The 18345-nt window shown below is 50.2% G+C and overlaps 1 protein-coding gene across 1 annotated transcript; it reads left to right on the top strand.

Moving 5' to 3' along the window:
- The first annotated feature begins 3815 nt into the window (after nt 1-3815).
- On the top strand, nt 3816-15150 carry OAS1 (2'-5'-oligoadenylate synthetase 1). The gene is made up of 6 exons (XM_008688902.2): nt 3816-4081; nt 6197-6485; nt 8551-8735; nt 12678-12910; nt 13378-13531; nt 14648-15150. The coding sequence occupies exons 1-6, from the start codon at nt 3902-3904 to the stop codon at nt 14807-14809; spliced, it is 1203 nt and encodes a 400-aa protein (XP_008687124.1). The 5' UTR covers nt 3816-3901; the 3' UTR covers nt 14810-15150.
- Nucleotides 15151-18345: the final 3195 nt, after the last annotated feature.

Raw genomic sequence — 18345 nt, 5'->3', positions numbered from 1 at the left:
AAATAGGCATATTAGAGTCACCTGGGGAGATTTTCTTTTCAAACTACCCATGCTCTCCCTGCCACCCCGCCCCCGGACTCTGTACCCTGGGGACAAGGTGTATATTTGAACATATTTCCTGGTTGATGCCTTGTGCTTCCCACCTCCCTCATGACTTTGCCAACTGCCCTAAAGTCCATCTGTGTTTCCTACAGTTTAGCCAGCTGCCAGCAGGTGGAAAGAGGTACCAGTTAGAGCCATGCAGCCCCCTCCAGCAGCGGCAGGAGACACTGGTGGCCCTGTGCTCGGGGCAGACATCACTAATCTCTCCCTGCACTCATACCAGACATCACTAATCAATATGGCATCTTCCCCACAGAGCCTGCTAGCAGCCTCCGGATCCTTCTCAACACAGCATTCTAGGCAGGCACCCCCAGTCAGTCGTGGGCAGTTGAAAAGAAAGCTAATTTCCATCTCTAAAATGGTTGATCTCCCTCCCCAGGCATGTGGCCATGCCAAAGAAGCCAAGATGAATATACATGAGGAGAGTTTTCATAAATATGGGTACGCCTGACTTGGCTAGTGATCTTTTTCTCCCTCACTGAAATAAAGCACCAGGCAAGTGGCAATATGGTGTGGTCGAAAGCACCTGACAATAAAAAAGCACTCCAGTTTTGTGATCAGTTCAGCGTTCAAATCCTGACCGGCACTTTCTAGATACTCAACCTCACTTCTCTGAGACTCAGTTTCCTCATCTGGAAAATGAGAACAACAAGAAATAGTTCCAAGAGATGAGACCAAGTTGCCAAGGTCTGGTATCCCACGAGGGCTGTTGAAGGTGGGCCCAGGAAAGGGGGAGGCCAAGGGGCCGGGGGTGCCTGGTGAAGTCAGTGCCATCTAGGTAGGTGGCCAAGTGGATTAAAATGCTTGGTGGTCTGGAATCTACTGGGCCGGCCCCTCCTCCGCTGAAACGGGTTTGCCAAGGGCGTTGGCCTAACAAGGTTAAATAGTACATTTGAGCACCTGGGAAACAAGTCACCATGCACGCACGGCGCAGTTATAGCTAGCTTGGCCCTGGCCCAAACTTGCTCTGTGACCAAGTCGCTTTGTCTACAACTCCGTATTTAGGACATCAGAGTATCACGATTCTCGAACTTGGTTGCTGGGACCCACAAATGTGCCTTAATTTCCCAATTGTTCAGTAAAGACCTAGACTTTTTGCTGAGGGCAGGCCCCTGGAGGAGTGAGAGCCACGAGTCTTTATTAGCAAATTGTGCAAGTATTAGGAAATGTACAGAGTCGTTTTCCAGAATTGTGATTGGAAGGTGCAATTACACGGTACCATCCATCGGGTCAGTTACTAGGAAAACACCTTTTGCAGAGTGTCCGGTTTTAATCCAGAATGTGGACGGCTGCAGCTGCCCTGTGCTCAGCAGCTCCTGTTTCAAAAACCAGGGTGAAGTGTTAGTCCCCCAAAGTGGGAGTCTCTCACGTTCAGAGGTGTTACGTGGGTTCACAGTATACATGTCATGAACGAATACAATGGCCAAAAAGCATTTGAGAGCAGACAGAATCTTTGAAACACATACAGTCCAACCGGTAAGCAAAGTGCATGTCACGTAGGGGGAAGTCCAGCCCCTTCGTGGTTACCTTTTGCCTTTGGCATAGGCCAACATGTTGTACAGAAGGAGTGGGGAGTGGCGGTGAATCACTGAGCCGGTTCAAAGAAGGGTGGTTAAGAAAGATAGCTAATTGGCATTTCTAGACTACATCGTCCAACCGGAACAGAAGACAAACTCCTCAAGCCCCATGGAACACCCACCAAGCTACACCATATTCCGAGGCCACAAAACACACACCCTTAGCAAATACCAAAGCATAGATGTCATACCGAGTATGCTCTCTACCACAGTGGAGTTCAATGAGAAATCAATAAAAGATATCTGGAAAATTCCAAAGTCTTTGGAGATTCAACAACACTTCGGACACATGGGTCAAAGTAGTCTCAAAGGAAACTTTGAAATGGTCTGTGCTAGGGCGCCCAGGTGGCTCAGTCGGTTGGGCCTCCACCTCTTGGTTTCGGCTCAGGTCATGACCTCAGGGTCCTAGGATCGAGCCCCCTTATCGGGATCCACAGTGAGCGAGGAGTCTGCTTGAGATTCTCTCCCTCTGTCCCCTCCCCCCCTCAAATAAATAAATAAATAAATAAATAAAATCTTTTAAAAAATAAAATATTCTGTGCTAAACAAAAATAAAAAAACAACCAGTTAAAATGCATGGGGTGTAGTGAAAGCAATGCTCGGAAGGAACTTTGTAGCACTGAATGCATAAGTTAGAAAAGAAGGAAGATCTACACAGGGAGGGATGAATATGTGGGGCAAGGGTGTTTTGAGAAACGGTTCTGCATCATTTCACGAGGGTGGACACGCGACATTATGCAGCGTGAACCGTAATGTGTGTCGCCTCTGCACTTGAGTTCATAACAACGTATCGCACCAACTCATCGGTTGTAGCAACAGTACCACACCAGTGTGAACAGTGGGAAAGCAGGCGTAGAAGCAGAGGTGGGAAGTACGGGAGTGTTACCTGACCCAGACCCGGTTCCGAACCCAGGTTCCGCTGCTCACCCCTCAAAAATCAGTCCTCGAGAGACACAGATGGTGGGAAAGGAAGGGTTGCTCTATTCGGGGACCTGGCAACCTGGGCAGATGGCGGACTGATTGACCATCTTCCCTGTCCAGGAGGAGCTGGGGGGCTTTCACGGGGAAGGCACGGGGAAAGGGAGGGGGGCTGCGGGCAGGAGAAGCCGGTGGCTAGTCTCCTCTCGACAACCCCGAACAGGCTGGCTGGTATCATGGCAGCTGTTTTTGAATGTGGTCAAGCCTTATGCCCTGGGATAGTTTGGTCCTTCTCTCCTAGAGACCAGGGGTCTGCAAATCTCAGGGCCAGTCCGTTCTGCTCCAGACCAAGGGACTTATGTCAGCAAGCGAGGAGTGCAGAAGCTGGAGGCAAGTTATCCCTTCAGACGGTCGGAGCGCTGGTACAGGAGCTCTGTTCTTTCTCTAAACCTAAAACTGCTGTAAGAAATAAAGCCTTTTAGTCGAAAGGAAAAATATATATAGCGTGATGCTTAAAAAAAAAACAACTCTGTGTGTGTGTGTGTGTGTGTGTGTGTGTTAACCCAGAAAAACATCTGAAAGGATCTATACTAAAGTGTTTACAGTGGCCGTGTTTGAGTTTTAGAATTACGATGGTCTTTATGCTTCCTGCTTTTCTGACTTCTTTTCCACTTTACAATGGGCATATGTTGCTGTAAAAATCATAGGAAATGATAAAACAGTTTTGTCAGCAATAAAAAAAGACGAAGTGGGAAACCACAAATCCATTTCTAATGACGATTTCTCCTGGGTGAAGCAGGAAACCACAAATGGGTTTTTAGTGACAACTTCTCCTAACTAGTATGGGTTAAAAAGCAACAGTTTCAGGGGTGCCTGGGTGGCTCCGTGGGTTGAGTGTCTGCCTTCAGGGTCAGGCTCAGGTCATGATCGCAGAGTCCTGGAATCCACCCTGCGGGGCTCCCTGCTCAGCGGGGAGTCTCCCTCTCCAACTGCCCCGCCCCCCAGCTCACACTCACGCTCACGCATGCCCGCACTCTCTCTCTAATGAATAAATAAATGAATAAAATCTTTTTTTAAAAAAAAAAGCGCAACAGTTTCAGAGTCCAGCCTGATGTTCTAGGCTGCTGCAGAAAGGACGCGAGCGTAGAAAGTCCTGGATGGAGCTCCCAGGAGTGTTTGCCACGCTAAGCTCCTCCCTTCCACGGAAACGAAACTGACTGACTCAGGGGCAGGACCGGCGGAGGCTACAGTTCCCTGCAGCCAGCGCTTCGGCCACAGGCTCTCCTGTCCCTGCCCCCAGAATCATGTGGGAGCTGGAAGAGGTCCCGGCCAAGTACCTGGACAAGTTCATTGAAACCCATCTCCTGCCAGACACACATTTCCGCAGGCAGATCAAGGAAGCCGTGCATATCATCTCCACTTTCCTGAAGGAGAGGTGTTTCCAAGGTGCCCCCCACCCTGTGCGGGTGTCCAAGGTGGTCAAGGTAAGCCCAAGCCTCCCTGCCTGGGGAAGGGGTGGCTGGATGGGCAAGAGGTCCCGCAGAGACAGAGAGAGAGCAAAGGGGTAAGGTCTTTGGGGCTGGTGGTTTCTGACATATCCATACCCCCCCCAAAAAAAAATCTAACCATACTTTGTTAGAATAGATTCTGGGGTGAGGCCCTACATCTGTAGCTTTTAAATAAAAGCCCTGGCTGGAGTTTATCAACCACCGTCCTCGGCCACGTCCATTTCAGAGACAGGAAAACTGAGGCCCGCCTCTAGTAAATAATTTGCTAATGAACAGCCAGGCTGGGGACTCACAAGTTCTGCCGAATCACAAGCTATTTAAGACTCTACATCCCCGGGGGCTTGTTTCTGGTTTTTTTTTTGTTTTTTTTTTTGTTTTTTTGGACAAAATGGCTTCCAGAGCCCCTCTCCAGCCAGTGACAACTAAATGTTATTCCGATGGCTTTGTGTGGCTACAGAGTTTAAGTGTTGCCTCCCGGGAAGTATATACGCCGCGAGAACAGAGCCGGGCATTGCTGAAAGGGGGTCCGGCACCAGCTGTCTCCACCGCGGCTCGGCTTTTCAGCTTCCCTGACGCACTAGAGTTCTTTTTTCTTACTGAGTGTCATTAACATACCGTGCGACATTCGTTTCAGGTTTACAGTGTATTTTTTTTTAAAGATTTTATTTATTTATTTGACAGAGATAGAGACAGCCAGTGAGAGAGGGAACACAAGTAGGGGGAGTGGGAGAGGAAGAAGCAGGCTCCCAGCAGAGGAGCCTGATGTGGGGCTCGATCCCAGAACGCTGGGATCACGCCCTGAGCCGAAGGCAGACGCCCAACCGCTGCGCCACCCAGGCGCCCCAGGTTTACAGCGTATTGATTCGACAATTCTATACATCACTCAGGGCTCTTTATGGTGAACGCAGTCACCATTGACTCTACTCCCTATGCTGTTCTTTTCATCTCTGTGACTTAGTTTATGACTGGAAGTTTGAACTTCTTAATCCCCTTTATTTATGTCACTCACCCCCCACCCCCCACCTCCCCTCTGGCAACCACCAGTTTGTTCTCTGTATTTGAGTCTCTGGTTTTGTTTGTTTAGATTCCACGTATGAGTGAAATCATACGGTATTTGTCTTTCTCTGTCTGACTTATTTTGCTTAGCGTTATACCTTCTAGATCCATCCATGTTGTTGCGAATGGCAAGGTGTCATTCTTTTTATGGCTGGAGAATATTCCTCTGTGTGTGTGTGTGCATGCGCACGTGCGTGTGCGTGTCCGTGTGTGTGTGTACACACCATATCTTCTTTATCCATTCATCTATGGATGGACTCTTGGCTGCTTCCATATCTTGGCTATAATAAATAATACTGCGATAAACATAGGATTGCCTGTATCTTCTTAAATTAGTGTTTTCATTTTCTTTGGGTAAATACCCAATAGTGGGATTACTGGATCATAAGGCAGCTCTATTTTTAATTTTTTGAGGAGCTCCATCCCATCTTCCCCAGTGGCTGCACCAATTTCCATTCCCACCAACAGTGTATGAGGGTTCCCTTTCCCCCCATCCACCATGGGACCCACCATTTCTGTGGTATCATGGGCTGGGTAAGAGTCTAAGTTTCAGAAGCAGATAGCACCTTCCGGCTGTGAAACTTGGAGCGAGTCGCTTCACCTCTCGGTGCTTCAGCTTCCTCCTGCGTAACTCCCAGTGCCTGACAGGGCTCTGCAAATTCTGTGACGTACGTAAACCACGCAGCATGGGCCAGACTACAGAACCTAACCTGTATAAGACAGTAAAGGTTGGGGAGTAAAGAACACAGACGCTGGAACAAGACAGCCAGGGTTCGAATTGCACTCTGCCACCTGTCGCTCGGAGGCTGGGCTGCTGTATCCCCTCTCTGAGCACTTGTTGCCCCATCTGTAAAGTGGGAGCTGCTAACAAGACTATGGGAGTCATAGAGTCCTGTGAGCATTATGGGAGCTAAGACTGCTGATGCCCTCAGCACAGAGGCTAAGACTCGAGAATGTTAGTGATGGTCCTCAGCACTTTATATAGGGAGGCTCATCTCAATAACTGTGAGTTCGCATTCTCCTCATCTGTTTTAGGGTGGCTCTTCAGGCAAAGGCACGTCCCTCAGAGGCCGATCAGATGCCGACCTTGTGGTCTTTCTTAACAACCTCGGGAGTTTTCAGGACCAGCTTGACAATCGAGGAACGTTCATCCGGGAAATTAAGAGGCAGCTGGAAGCCTGTCAAAGAGAAGAAACCTTTGAAGTGGAGTTTGAGGTCGGGAGTCTGCAGTGGGAGAAGCCCCGAGCCCTCAGCTTTACGCTCATGCACCCCCATCTCCACGAAGGGGTGGAGTTTGACGTACTGCCCGCCTTTGACGTCCTGGGTAAGCACACACACACACACACACACACACACACACACACACACACACGCTTTCCGCCTTGTCCTGGGTCAAAGCTTCTGTCTCTTTTCATATTTCTGAGCAGAAATTTCCCGCAATTGGAGAGTCTTACCATGACGGGGCATCCCGTCAAAGTGGGGAGGAGATCTCAGAATGAATGAGGTCATAACCAGCCACGGGAGCGACCTGAGACGGCCAAGCGGGCGCAATTTGGGGGCAAGACATTTCTCAGGGGGCTCCCGTCGGGCGGGCTGCTTCTCCTTGAGACTCCTCTTTCTGAAAATGAGGCAGCACAGATCTGCCAGGGAGCTGATAGGTGAATTGCGTCTTTTACCCCAACCACCAGGAGGCCTCACTAAACTTATGCCGAGGGTTGGAACTTCTAGATAATCTGCAGAAACATTTGGACAGGAAGCATCGCCTCTCAGAGGCTCGATTTCCCCGTTAGGAAAACTGGTTAAACCCGGCCACCTCGGTCGTGCTCTTGCTCTGAGTATTAAATGATCATCTACATTAAGCTCTTACAGGGCCTGGCACATAGGAGGTGTTCAAAAATGTCAGTTCCCCAACTGTGTCCCGAGGCACCCCAGGGTGCCACAGTGAAATAACTCACAGGGCACACGGAATAGTTTAGATTTTAAATTTTGGAGGGAAACACCGTGACCGCTATCAGACACCACACCAGCTACTGCTGTTCCGTTGTGCTGAACTACGTACATGGAAATGGGGTGGGTTTTGTGGTTGTTGTTTGGGTTTTGTTTGGTTGGTTGGTTGGTTGGTTTTTTGTTTTTTGCTTTTGTTTTTGTTTTTGCTTTTTTGGCATAGGGGGCCCGTGAGAATAATACCGAAACTCTGAAAGCACCAGGAAGTGAGAAAGTTTGGGAATCTTTCCTTGTTGCCATGTCCGGGCGTTGGGTGCTGGCACCCCATTGGCTACAAAAAATAAGAGGGGGAGAGAGAAGGGGAGGAAGGACGTGCCAGGCAGAGGAGACAGTGCAAGCCAAGGCCTGTAGAAAATCAGGATGTGTTGGGGGAACTGCAGGACGCTGAGGATGAACGGAGGGTAGGGGCGGAGGGCGAGGAGGGAGTGAGCTGATCCTGAGACGCCTGCAGCCTGGCCATGGATTTCTCCTGAACACAATGGATAGCTGTGGAAGGGTTTCAAGCAGGGTCAGATTTACGTTTTAGAAAGACAGCCCAACTGTGGTGTGGAAAAGAGATTGGAAGAGAGGACGGAGATGTCCCATCAACAACGATAAGCACAGATCACCCACTGAGCCCCTGCTGTGGACCAGGCCCTGCTCTACGGCCATGAATGAGCCAAACAAGGACTGTCTCTCCTGGTGCTTGACGATAAGTACAGAAACCAGAAACCTGCTGTGACAAAAACCTAACGGGATTGATACAGTGCAGAGCGATGGAGGGTGGAGGGCTCTTTTGGATGGAGTGATGACGGAGGCCCCCCCCCCCGAGGAGGTGACATCTGAGCTGAGGCCCAAGGGATGGGAAGGAGCCCACCATAGGAAGATCTGGGGGTTCCAATAAGAGGAAGCCGCGTGTGCAAAAGCCCTGAGACAGGAACGAGCTTGGCATACTTGAGGAAGGGAAAAAAGGCCACGTGGCGTCCGTGGCAAGGGAGCGAGGTAGGAGGCGAGATGGGAGAGGTGGCAGGACACAGATCCCATCCCATTTCATAGGCCATTGTGGGGACCCTTTATTCCAGATGTTGTGGGAAGCAAGAGGCCGTGGGACCAGGTTTCGAAAGGCCTCTCTCTGGGTGCCAGGTCGAGAACGGTCTGTGGAGAAAACAGTGAGGAGGCGGCTGCCCGAAGTCCTGGTGGGAGAGAGGGGTCATGGCGGCCTGGACGGGGTGACAGCAGGGGAGCTGGGAGCAGGGAAGGCTGGGGAAAGACTCCAGGCCCCCCTGGCTCTGGGCCTGCTGCCCCTTCAGCTGCACCCCACGGCCAGCAAGCTTGTCACCCCCAAGCAGCTGGAAGAAACTCAGAGAAGCGCTGACATCTTCAAGTTACGGATTTGTCCCTAACAGGTCAGTGGACCAATAGTGGCAGACCTAACCCTCGAGTCTACATGGAGCTAATCGAAGAGTGCCAGGACCTGGGGAGAGAGGGGGAGTTCTCCCCCTGCTTCACGGAGCTGCAGCGAGACTTCCTGAGGCAGCGTCCAACCAAGGTGAAAAGCCTCATCCGTCTGGTCAAGCACTGGTACCAAAAGGTAGGTTCCTCCTGCCTGGGGAGCGGAGGAGGAGGGGGAGGGGGAGAGGAGGAGGGGGAAAGTTACAGAATAGAGGGAGGGAAGGAGAAGAGAGAAGTGTGGAAAGGGAGAGGGAGGAGGGGAAGGAGAGAGAGGGAGGGAGCTGAAGGGAGAAGGGTGAGGCGGCAGGAAGGGGAGAGGAAAGGGGGGAGAGGAGGGGATGTGTGGGGAAGGAGGGAAGGAGGAGAAGGGGATGCGGAGGGGAGAGGGGATAAGAAGGGGAGGGGCGGGGCCTGGGACAGGTGCCGGTGGACCCAGGCTGCCTCCTTCCTCCTGGTCCTTCCCAGCTCCGGAAATGACAACCCCAGGCTTCCAGCGGCTCTGCCCTAAACCATGGGTCTCGCTGCACTGTTTCACACACGCTCCCCTAGCCCACCAGTCCACGAGTGATGTTGCTCCTATATTTAAAATATAGCCAATTGTCCCCCCTCCATCACTCTTACCCTGGTCCCAGTCATCTCAGGAGGCTCCGGGGATCTGCCCGCAACCTCTCTGCCCTTCTGGCCATGCCGTCTTCCTTGTAGTTCCTCCAAGAGGGAAACTCTGCTCCAGCCCGTGGGTTTGTCTGTCTCCCCTCTAAAAATCTGCACGAAGGAAGGCATCTGTCTGTATGGTTCATTCACTGCTGTAGCTCTACGAGCGAGAACGATGCCGGCACATAGTAGGTGCTCCGTGAGTAACTGTCGAATCAACGAGTGACTGCCATGACCACACACACACACACACACACACACACACACACACACACTTCTGGGCACTTCTGGGCTGCCTGACCTTGAACAATGCACTTAACCTCCCTCCGCTTCTTGTTTTCTCCTTCGCAAGGAGTAACGTGGCACGGAAGGAGTGAACCCCGATCGTGGTTCCTGGCATAGCTGGTCCTAATCTACGTGGTTTCTTGGAGCCACGCCAGGAGCACACGGAACAAAAGTTCACACGTACCATGTGCTTCCCTTGTGCCAGGCTCGTCGTAGCTCAGCTTTTGTGGCTGTGATATGCATTTGTGTTTACTTTCAAATAGCCTGTATCTTATTTAATGTTTATGGTGAGTCTGTGCACGGAGCAAGCCTAGGTGTTATTCTCAAACCCGTATCACAGAAAGAAGTAAGAGTCAGATGGCTCTTTCAGCTAATAAGGAGCAGCACAAAAACTTGAATTCGGGCCTTCTGACTGAAGACTTTGCCTAATATGTAATATACATTTTATAATACACATGTATGTTTTTGGGTGAATAAATGAGTGGAAGAAAGTAATTAAGGATAAACCTTTCTACTTCAAAAATAATCTTTAAGGGGCGCCTGGGTGGCTCAGTCGGTTAAGCATCTGCCTTCAGCTCAGGTCATGATCACCGGGGTCCTGGGATCGAGCCCTGCACCCCACTCCCTGCTCAGCGGGGAGTCTGCTTCTCTTCCTCTCCTCCTGCCTCTCTCCCCCTCTGCTCCTGCTCTCTCTCCTGCACACTGTCTCTCCCTCTCTCTCAAATAAATAAGTAAAATCTTAAAAAATAAAAATAACCTTTAAGGCAAAGCAAGACAGTCCTTGATCTGCTAGACCTCTTAGTTTGCTGTTCAGGGAGATCTGATCACGGAGCCTGAACATCTTAGAACTTACGAAAGTGGTTCTTGACAAGTATAACACTTCCCTCAAAGATCCTGAAAATTCATGAGGACATTTTTGGTAACCATGGTGATAGGGGGCAAGGACGCTACTGACAATTAGTGGAAAGAAGCCAGGAATAGTAGTTGTATTACAATGAGCAAGATAGTCCAGCAGGACAAGGAAGTGTCCCTCCCCCCTCTCCCTGCCTGCCCCTCCTCCCCCTCCCCTCTCCCTCTCTCTTCTTTCCCGTAAAACAATACAGGAATCTCCCCGTGCTTTAACTCCACTCACCACCTGCAACTTACCTGCCACTTTGTTGTATGTTTCAAGTCTCGATATTTTCACATGCCACAAAGCATTACTATTATTTTCCATACTAGAGCTCGTTTTATCTATCCACGTATTGACCACGTTCTTCACCCTCAGCTCTTTCCTACATCTCTAACCTTCCTCCTGGGATCATGTTCCTTCTTCCTGAAGCATGTCCTGGAAGACTTTTTTTGCTGACGGTCTTCTGATGATGAACTCCTAGTTTTTGTTTGCCTGAAAAGGTCTTGATTGTACCTTCATTGTTGATGGGTATTTTTGCTGGGTTGGCGGCTATTTCAGTACACGGAAACATATCACTCCATCTTCCGGGGTCACTAGTGAGATGTCAATTGTCAGTCTAACTGTGGCTCCTTTGTAGGTAATCAGTCTTATTCCTCTGGCTGCATTTATATTTTTCTCTTTGTCTTTGATTTTGTTTCATTTCAATCTGAGGTGTCTTTTTTTTTTTTAAGGTTTTATTTCTTTATTTGACAGAGAGATAGAGAAAGCCAGAGAGCACAAGTGGGGGGGGGGGATGGCAGAGGGAGAGGGAGAAGCAGGCTCCTCGCTGAGCAGGGAACCCAAGGTGGGGCTCAATCCCAGGATCCCAGGACCACGACCCGAGGGGAAGGCAGACATTGAAGCAGCTGAACCACCCAGGTACCCTTCAATCTGAGGTGTCTTAATGATGACTCCTTTTTCACTTGTCCTTCTTGGAGTTCACTGGGTCCTTCACTGGGATTCCTGAATCTGTGAATGGATATCTTTTGTCAGTTTTGGAAACTCTCAGCCATTCTCCTAAAACATCATCTCTCTCTCTTCCTTGCCTCCTGGAACTCCAATTAAATGTATGTTAGACCTCACTCTATCTTCCAGTATCTTTACACTCTCTTCCACATTTTCCATCTTTTTGTCTCTCCATGCTTTATTCTGAATAGTTTATTCTAACACACTCTCTAATTCACTAATTTCCCCCCTTAACTGTGTCTAATTTGCATTTGAGTTATTAATTACAGTTATTGTAAATTTTTGTTTAACAATTTCTTTTTTTTTTAAGATTTTATTTATTTATTTGACAGAGAGAGACAGTGAGAGAGGGAACACAAGCAGGGGGAGTGTGAGAGGGAGAAGCAGGCTTCCCACGGAGCAGGGAGCCTGATGCGAGGCTCAATCCCAGGACCCTGGGATCATGACCTGAGCCGAAGGCAGACGCTTAACGGCTGAGCCACCCAGGCGCCCCTGTTTGACAGTTTCTATTTTATTCTTTTACAAATAAGCTAAGTTACTTCTTATGGCTTCTAATTTCTTCTAGTGCAAGCTCTTCTTTTATTTCTGTAAACAGGATGTTTCTAGTTATTTTAAAGTCTCTGTCTGATCCTTCAATATTTAAAGTTTTGGGGACTTATTACTATTTTCACTTTTTTTTGCCGGTTATTACTCTTGGCGTCTTGTTTTCTGTGTGCCTGGTTGCTTATGTGCTGGTCATGGTACTTGACAATTATTTGTGAAATCATTTGAGGCTTTGGGGTTTATATCTTACTCCAAAGGGAATTTTGTTTGGCTCCTAGGAATGCCACAAGTTCTTCCTCTCAGTTAATTTTCACAGTATCCTTATGAGCTTGGTGCTATTATGACCAGTCACCTGGCAGGTGAGAAAAATGAGGCTCCAAGAGTCTAGGTTGTCTTCCTGGAATCAGACACCAGGGGAGCCAGGACTCAAAGCCACATCACTCAGAGTCCAGAGCCCAAGCTCTTAACCCAGGAGTGGGGAAACTTTTTTCCATAATGCCCCAGGTAGTAAATATTTTTAGAACTTGTGGGCCACATGGTCTCTTGTCACAACTACTCAACTCGGTCGCATGAAAGCAGCCTTGGCCTGCTGCTCGGAAGTGTTATTTACAAAAGCAAACGGCAGGCTGGCCTTGGCCTTTGGGAAATGCGCTTTATGCCCCAGCTGGACAAGTACCTGCTCCTGATTAGTTTTCCACCTCTCAGTGTAAGCAGCAGCTTGGGAAGCCACTGCCACAGCAGTACGCCTTGGAGCTCCTGGCGGTCTATGCCTGGGAGCGCGGCAGCGGACAAACAGAGTTCAGCACAGCTCAGGGGTTTCGGACCGTCTTGCAGTTAGTCCTGAACTACCAGCAGCTCTGTATCTACTGGACGAAGTATTACAACTTTGAACACCCGATTATTGGACAATACCTGAGGATGCAGCTTGCAAAACCCAGGTACTCTATCTCCGCACGGGTTAGCTCCCCACGTAAACGAGCCCCTGGACACAGCTGTGGCATGTTGGAAATGAGGGCTCCCCATCTGCTGGTCCTCTTCTTGCGCTGAGCCTTTTACTGCTGCCATCCGATTTAAATAAGAGCCTCCAACCCTGTGAGGCAGGCGCTCCGTTCCCACTGTACAGATGGGTAAACTGAGGGTCTGAGGCGTAAGGAGCTTGTCTTACCCTTAACAGAAAATGAGTGAAAGAGCCAAAATGTGAACTAAAATAACAGCTAGAGCAATAAGCATAATTGCTCCCAGGGATTAAGAGCTTGCTGGAAGACTAATGCCCCGGGAACAGCGCCCCGCTCCTGCCCAGAGTCCCAGCCTGTGCCAGCCTGGTGTTTTGTCCTGCCGGGAGCGTCTGGATTCCCCAGACACAGCCTTGGTTCCTCACCTTCCCTCTCTCACTGTTACTCTCCAGGCCTGTGATTCTGGACCCAGCTGACCCGACGGGAAACGTGGCTGGTGGAGACTCACACAGCTGGTGGCGGCTGGCAGAAGAGGCCAGGGACTGGCTGCATTACCCGTGCTTTCAGAAAGGCGATGGGTCTCCAGTGGGCTCCTGGAACGTGCCGGTGAGACCTCCTGCTTCCTCCCTGTTGTCCTCCCCCGACCCCCTCTATGCAGTGTGGGGCATGTAAGACTAATGCATTCTAACTTAACAGTAAACAGTTACGGTCATTATCTGATGCGTACTGACCTCTTATTATGTTCCAAGTCCTGTGAGGAGCATTTCGCATGTTTTGAGTCTCCATCCTCCCATCATGTCCTTTGAGACAGGCCTGTCCTACTCTCCCCATGTCGCAGGTGAGGAAGCAGGCCTAGAGAGGTCAGGTGACCTCCATTCTCTCCAAAAAACATTCTCTAGACAAATTCCTCCTTGTTAGAAGTCACATAGTCGTGGAGTCTCAGGCTATGCTCCGTATTTTCAGTCATCTTGGCCCCATTCAGAGGGTTCCTGGGATTTGCACATCCCTTGTCCAGGCTTCATTCTTCAGTTCACACGACCCTGGCCGGAGGCAACTTTGTCACCAGCCCCAGCGCGCTCATGCCTCTGTGAATAATAATAAGTAATAACAGCCACCGCTTCCTGATATTTGCTTTGCGCTCAGGTTCTGCCCCAGATGCTCCGTTATCTCCTTAAATCATCACAACACCCTTTGAGGTGTGTTTGCTACTCCCAATCTCACATTCGAGAAAAGGAGGCTCAGAGACCTTTATCTAGGGAGTGGCAGAGCTGGGATCCGAAGTCAGTCGACTCTAATGCCAGTGCTCAGCCCTCCCTGTGTCACCCTTGCTGTGTGGGCACAGAGAGATGTCCAGCGGGGCTGGAGCCCAGCGTCCGCCTCAGCCCACCCCGCTGGAGCTCCAGTGGCCTCCAGACTTGCCCTGCCCCAGTCTGGGGTGGTCAGGCCTTCAGACCCCCACGTGGACCCGTCACTGAATCCGGGCAGCTCAGGAAGGGGCACAGCCTTGAACGTGGGGCTCTCTGTCGTCGAGGCAACCCTAAAACGGCTGACTGCTGACGTCTGTCTGCTGACCCTCTCCCCAGCAGCTGAGACTTCTTTGTCCTTCCTCGAGGGAGATCCAGGGGGCATGTCACACAGTAGCCACCATAAATGCTCACTGAGACCCACTGCCACGGTGGAAGGATCAATGCTCCGATGTGATCATGTGCTTTACCCTTTCAGCTTGAAGAAGACAGTGAGGACGATTGGTTCACTTGTGAGCACAGGGTGCCTCAGTTCCAGGGGACCGGATGGCACCCTGTACCGGCTGGGAGGAGCCTCAGCACAGGCATGACACCAGCCACTGCCCAGAGGGAAGATGACTGGATGTGTGCCATCCTCTGAACGCCAGCGTGCCTTAGGGGGAAGGGCTCCAGAATCATCCAGGCCAGCCCTCTGTTTCAGGGGTTGGAGGAGGTCCCTTGATCCAGAGGGGAGAAGACGACAGCAATACCAACAGTGAGTTGGTGTCAGACCTCAGATCGGAGTCCAGGTCTTCTGACCCCCACCCCTCCCTAATGCTATGCTCTTTATCCTCTCGTGGCTACCATTGCCCTGCAGCCCCACCCTGCCCCAGCCTGTTCGCTGACAATCATCCCTGGGAGACAACCAGAGAGCCTCCCGTGTTCCTGGTGGGTGGCTTATAGTCCAATTTACCATCAATAACAATAAAAAAGAATAGGAAATACCGTGTGTTGGGCATTTATTAACTATAAATCCCATAGCCGAGAGGTATATGTATCTGTGTGTTATATGTGTGTATATGTGAACGGATTCAACTAGAAATACGTGTTGAGTACCTACCGTGTTCCAAGCATTGTTCTGGGCACTGGGAGCACAGCAGCGAACGAAACAGACCCAAACCCCTGCCTCGTGGTCTGACATTTGCATGCACTGACTTTTCATATTAGATCATTTTGGATCCTTCTAACTTTCAGAAGGATCTAAGACCAGCAACTTTGATTCATCCTCTCTCTCCATTTCTGATTATTTATGGAGGAAACATTTCAGAACTGCCCTGTCTGGTGCAATAGCTTCGAGTCACATGTGGCTCCCTGGGCACTGGAAACGCAGCTGGTCAAATTCCAGATGTGCCCGGGGTGTGATGTTTAAACACATACCGGGTTTCAGAGACTTAGCGCGCACACCCCAGAAAGAATAATGTCACATTCTTTTTTTTTGTTTTTTTTTTAATTATTTATTTGTTTATTTATTTGAGAGACCACAAGCGGGGTGGGGGAGGGTCAGAGAGAGAGGAAGAAGCAGACTCCCCCTGAGCAGGGAGCCCGATGCAGGCCTCGATCCCAGGACCCCAGGATTTCGACCTGAGCCAAAAGCAGACTCTTAACCCACTGAGCCACCCAGGCGCCCCAAGAATGTCACATTCCTGACAACTGATTATTTTTGTACTGATTGCATGTTGAAATGACAAAACTTGTTGAGGTGCTGAGTGAAATCAAAATGGGCTTCTCTGTATCTTTTTGCCTTTTACCGCGGCTCCTACAAATGTTAAAATTATACTTGTGGTGCACGTCGGATTTCTATATTCCGCAGCTCTGCCCCAGAACGTGAATCACTGGATTCAAGAATACGCTAGGCCGATAGACGTCACACTGTCTCTTCCTTGGTACCAAGAACCAGCATTTCGTGTACAAGACTCCAAAATATAACCCCCCCCAGAGGGCCTCACGAAAGGGCCAAGCATGCTCTTGTCACCTGACTTGGCAGTCACCTTGAGTGGCTGACAAAGTCCTGGGCTTGTCCATCTCCCTATTCCTCCTTTTAGGTCTCCAGCATCCCTGCGAGATGGGTTTTATTTTTATTGCCATAATAGCAAACTGAGGTCAGGGCACTTGCCCGGGGTCACCTGGCAAGCAAGAGACAGAGCCCGAACTGAAACCCTAGCAAGGACCTAGTCCTCGCTCTGAAGCTCATGCTTTTGGTCACTGCGGGGTGGTCTTCATGCATCTTCATTCCCCGCTCCGGCGACCCCGAAAAGGTCCCTAGCCGAGCTCCCAGGGGAGGGGGTCCCAGCTACTGCACTTCCAAACCCATCCACACGTTGACAGTCACCCTGCACATGCGCTGCTGAGTGCGGCAGGGACACTAAGACATGGGGCTCCTCTGACAAGCCACAGGGCTAAAGGACTCCCCACTGGTCTTGCTGACCTCTAGACTGCAAAGCCAGCTTTTCTTCCTTCTTGCCTTCGTTCAGGGTCAGACTCAATCACTCAGGGTCTACCCGCTTTCCAGGAGGCTCCCGGCTTTCTCCCCAGTTTCTCTTGCACATTTAATCCCACACGGGCATCTGCTTCATGGAGTTACCCAGACAAGCACCAGCACCTCTGCGCCCCCCACTCCCCCCGCCCCCGCCGCCCGCCTTCGGGGAGGCATGCACTGCCCAGGAGTTCCCAGCTGGGATAAAGAACTGACCCATGGTGCTCCCATTGTGACCTCTTCCCAGCCACTGTCCCCGCCTACAAGGTGGGCACCTGCAAGAAGCTACCATCTCACTATGTCTACCACCCCCCCCCCGCCCCCCAGCCTTATTCCTACCGGTGCTTCTGCACTAGTCACGCCTTTCTTTTTCTGTGTTTTCTGATGTTTTGACTTCCCGGGGCCTTGCGGATCCTGGAGATACTGCCTCTCCCCAGGGTAGCTAATTCCTAGAGCGGCGAACAGCTCCGCTGAGAGCTCACCTTTCATATGCAAACCAACCAATCCAGAGCCCAGACTCTGAACTGACTCCTTTATAGGCTTCCCAGGATTCTCACACCCGGGGCCGCAATCCACCGGCCCGACTCACCCCAGGGCCGGGTGCCAGACAACTCGGGACAGCCCTACACTCGAGAGCCCACGGAAATCTTTCACACTAGCTGATCCTAGGCCTGCTAGCCCTCTCTTGCCGCGCCTTGCCTGCGGAAACTAGGACACAGGCTCTTCCGTGTTCTCCCTTCAGTCCCTCTGCCTCATGACCGGCCCTGGTGCTTCCCTGTGCGGTGGGCTGGGCCTCCTGTGTCTGGGGATCTGGAAGTACAAACTTCTTCCTTTAAGACATTATTTGGTTATTGTCATCAACATTAGCAAGATAAGGGCATCATTTAAAAAAACCAAACACTCCATAGTCCTTCCCTCCAGCCTGTTAAAATTTGGGGCCTGTCTCTTCAGCCTTTTCTCTGACTCTCCCTGTCTCCCTCTATAGGTGGCGTTTTTATAAAAATGGGATTCGACTCCCTACCCGGTTTCGTTACCTGCCTTGTCACATTTATCTAGTTATCACTCTGGGCTGAGTGGGAAATTTTGGCATCACATGTAATGGGTGCATTGCATTCTACCATAACAAATCAAGTCGCTAATCCACTGGGGTTGTCTTCTGAGAGTGTTCCATGATTACAAACAGTGTTACAGTCATCAGTAGTTCATCTGAAAAGCCATGTCAATCATACAGTAGTACTATTTTCATTTTGGGGGGAACTCCCATCCTTTTCTGTAATGGCCGCGCCATCTTGCATTCCCCCCCACCCCACGGTGCACACAGTTTCCAATTTCTCCACATCCTCACCAACACCCGTGTCTTTTGTGGGTTTTTGTTTTTGGGGGGTTTTTTCTTAATAGCCATTCTACTAGGTGTCAAGTGATAGCTTATGGTTTTGATTTGCAATTCCCTGATGATTAGGGATGGTGAGCAACTTTTCATACGCCTGTTGGCTATTTGTGTGTCTTTGGAGAAATGTCCATTCGAGTCCCTGGCCCGTTTTTAAATTAGGTTACATTAGTGTTTTTGCCATTGAGCGATAAGAGTACCTTATTATTTTGACCCTTTATCAGATTTATGGTTTGCAAATATTTTCTCTTTCTCCATAGGTTGCCTTATTACTCCA

This window comes from Ursus maritimus, unplaced genomic scaffold (assembly GCF_017311325.1).
Source record: "Ursus maritimus isolate PB19 unplaced genomic scaffold, ASM1731132v1 scaffold_33, whole genome shotgun sequence".
Taxonomy (NCBI): domain Eukaryota; kingdom Metazoa; phylum Chordata; class Mammalia; order Carnivora; family Ursidae; genus Ursus; species Ursus maritimus.
The sequence above is the reverse complement of the archived record's forward strand: the minus strand, read 5'-3'. Positions and strand labels throughout refer to the sequence as shown.

Excerpts from the sequence above, each read along its gene's own strand:
- OAS1 (XM_008688902.2), top strand. The coding sequence starts at position 3,902 with ATGTGGGAGCTGGAAGAGGTCCCGGCCAAGTACCTGGACAAGTTCATT. Across the intron at positions 4,082-6,196 it reads GGGTGTCCAAGGTGGTCAAG|GGTGGCTCTTCAGGCAAAGG; the intron begins GTAAGCCCAAGC and ends CATCTGTTTTAG. Across the intron at positions 6,486-8,550 it reads GCCCGCCTTTGACGTCCTGG|GTCAGTGGACCAATAGTGGC; the intron begins GTAAGCACACAC and ends TGTCCCTAACAG.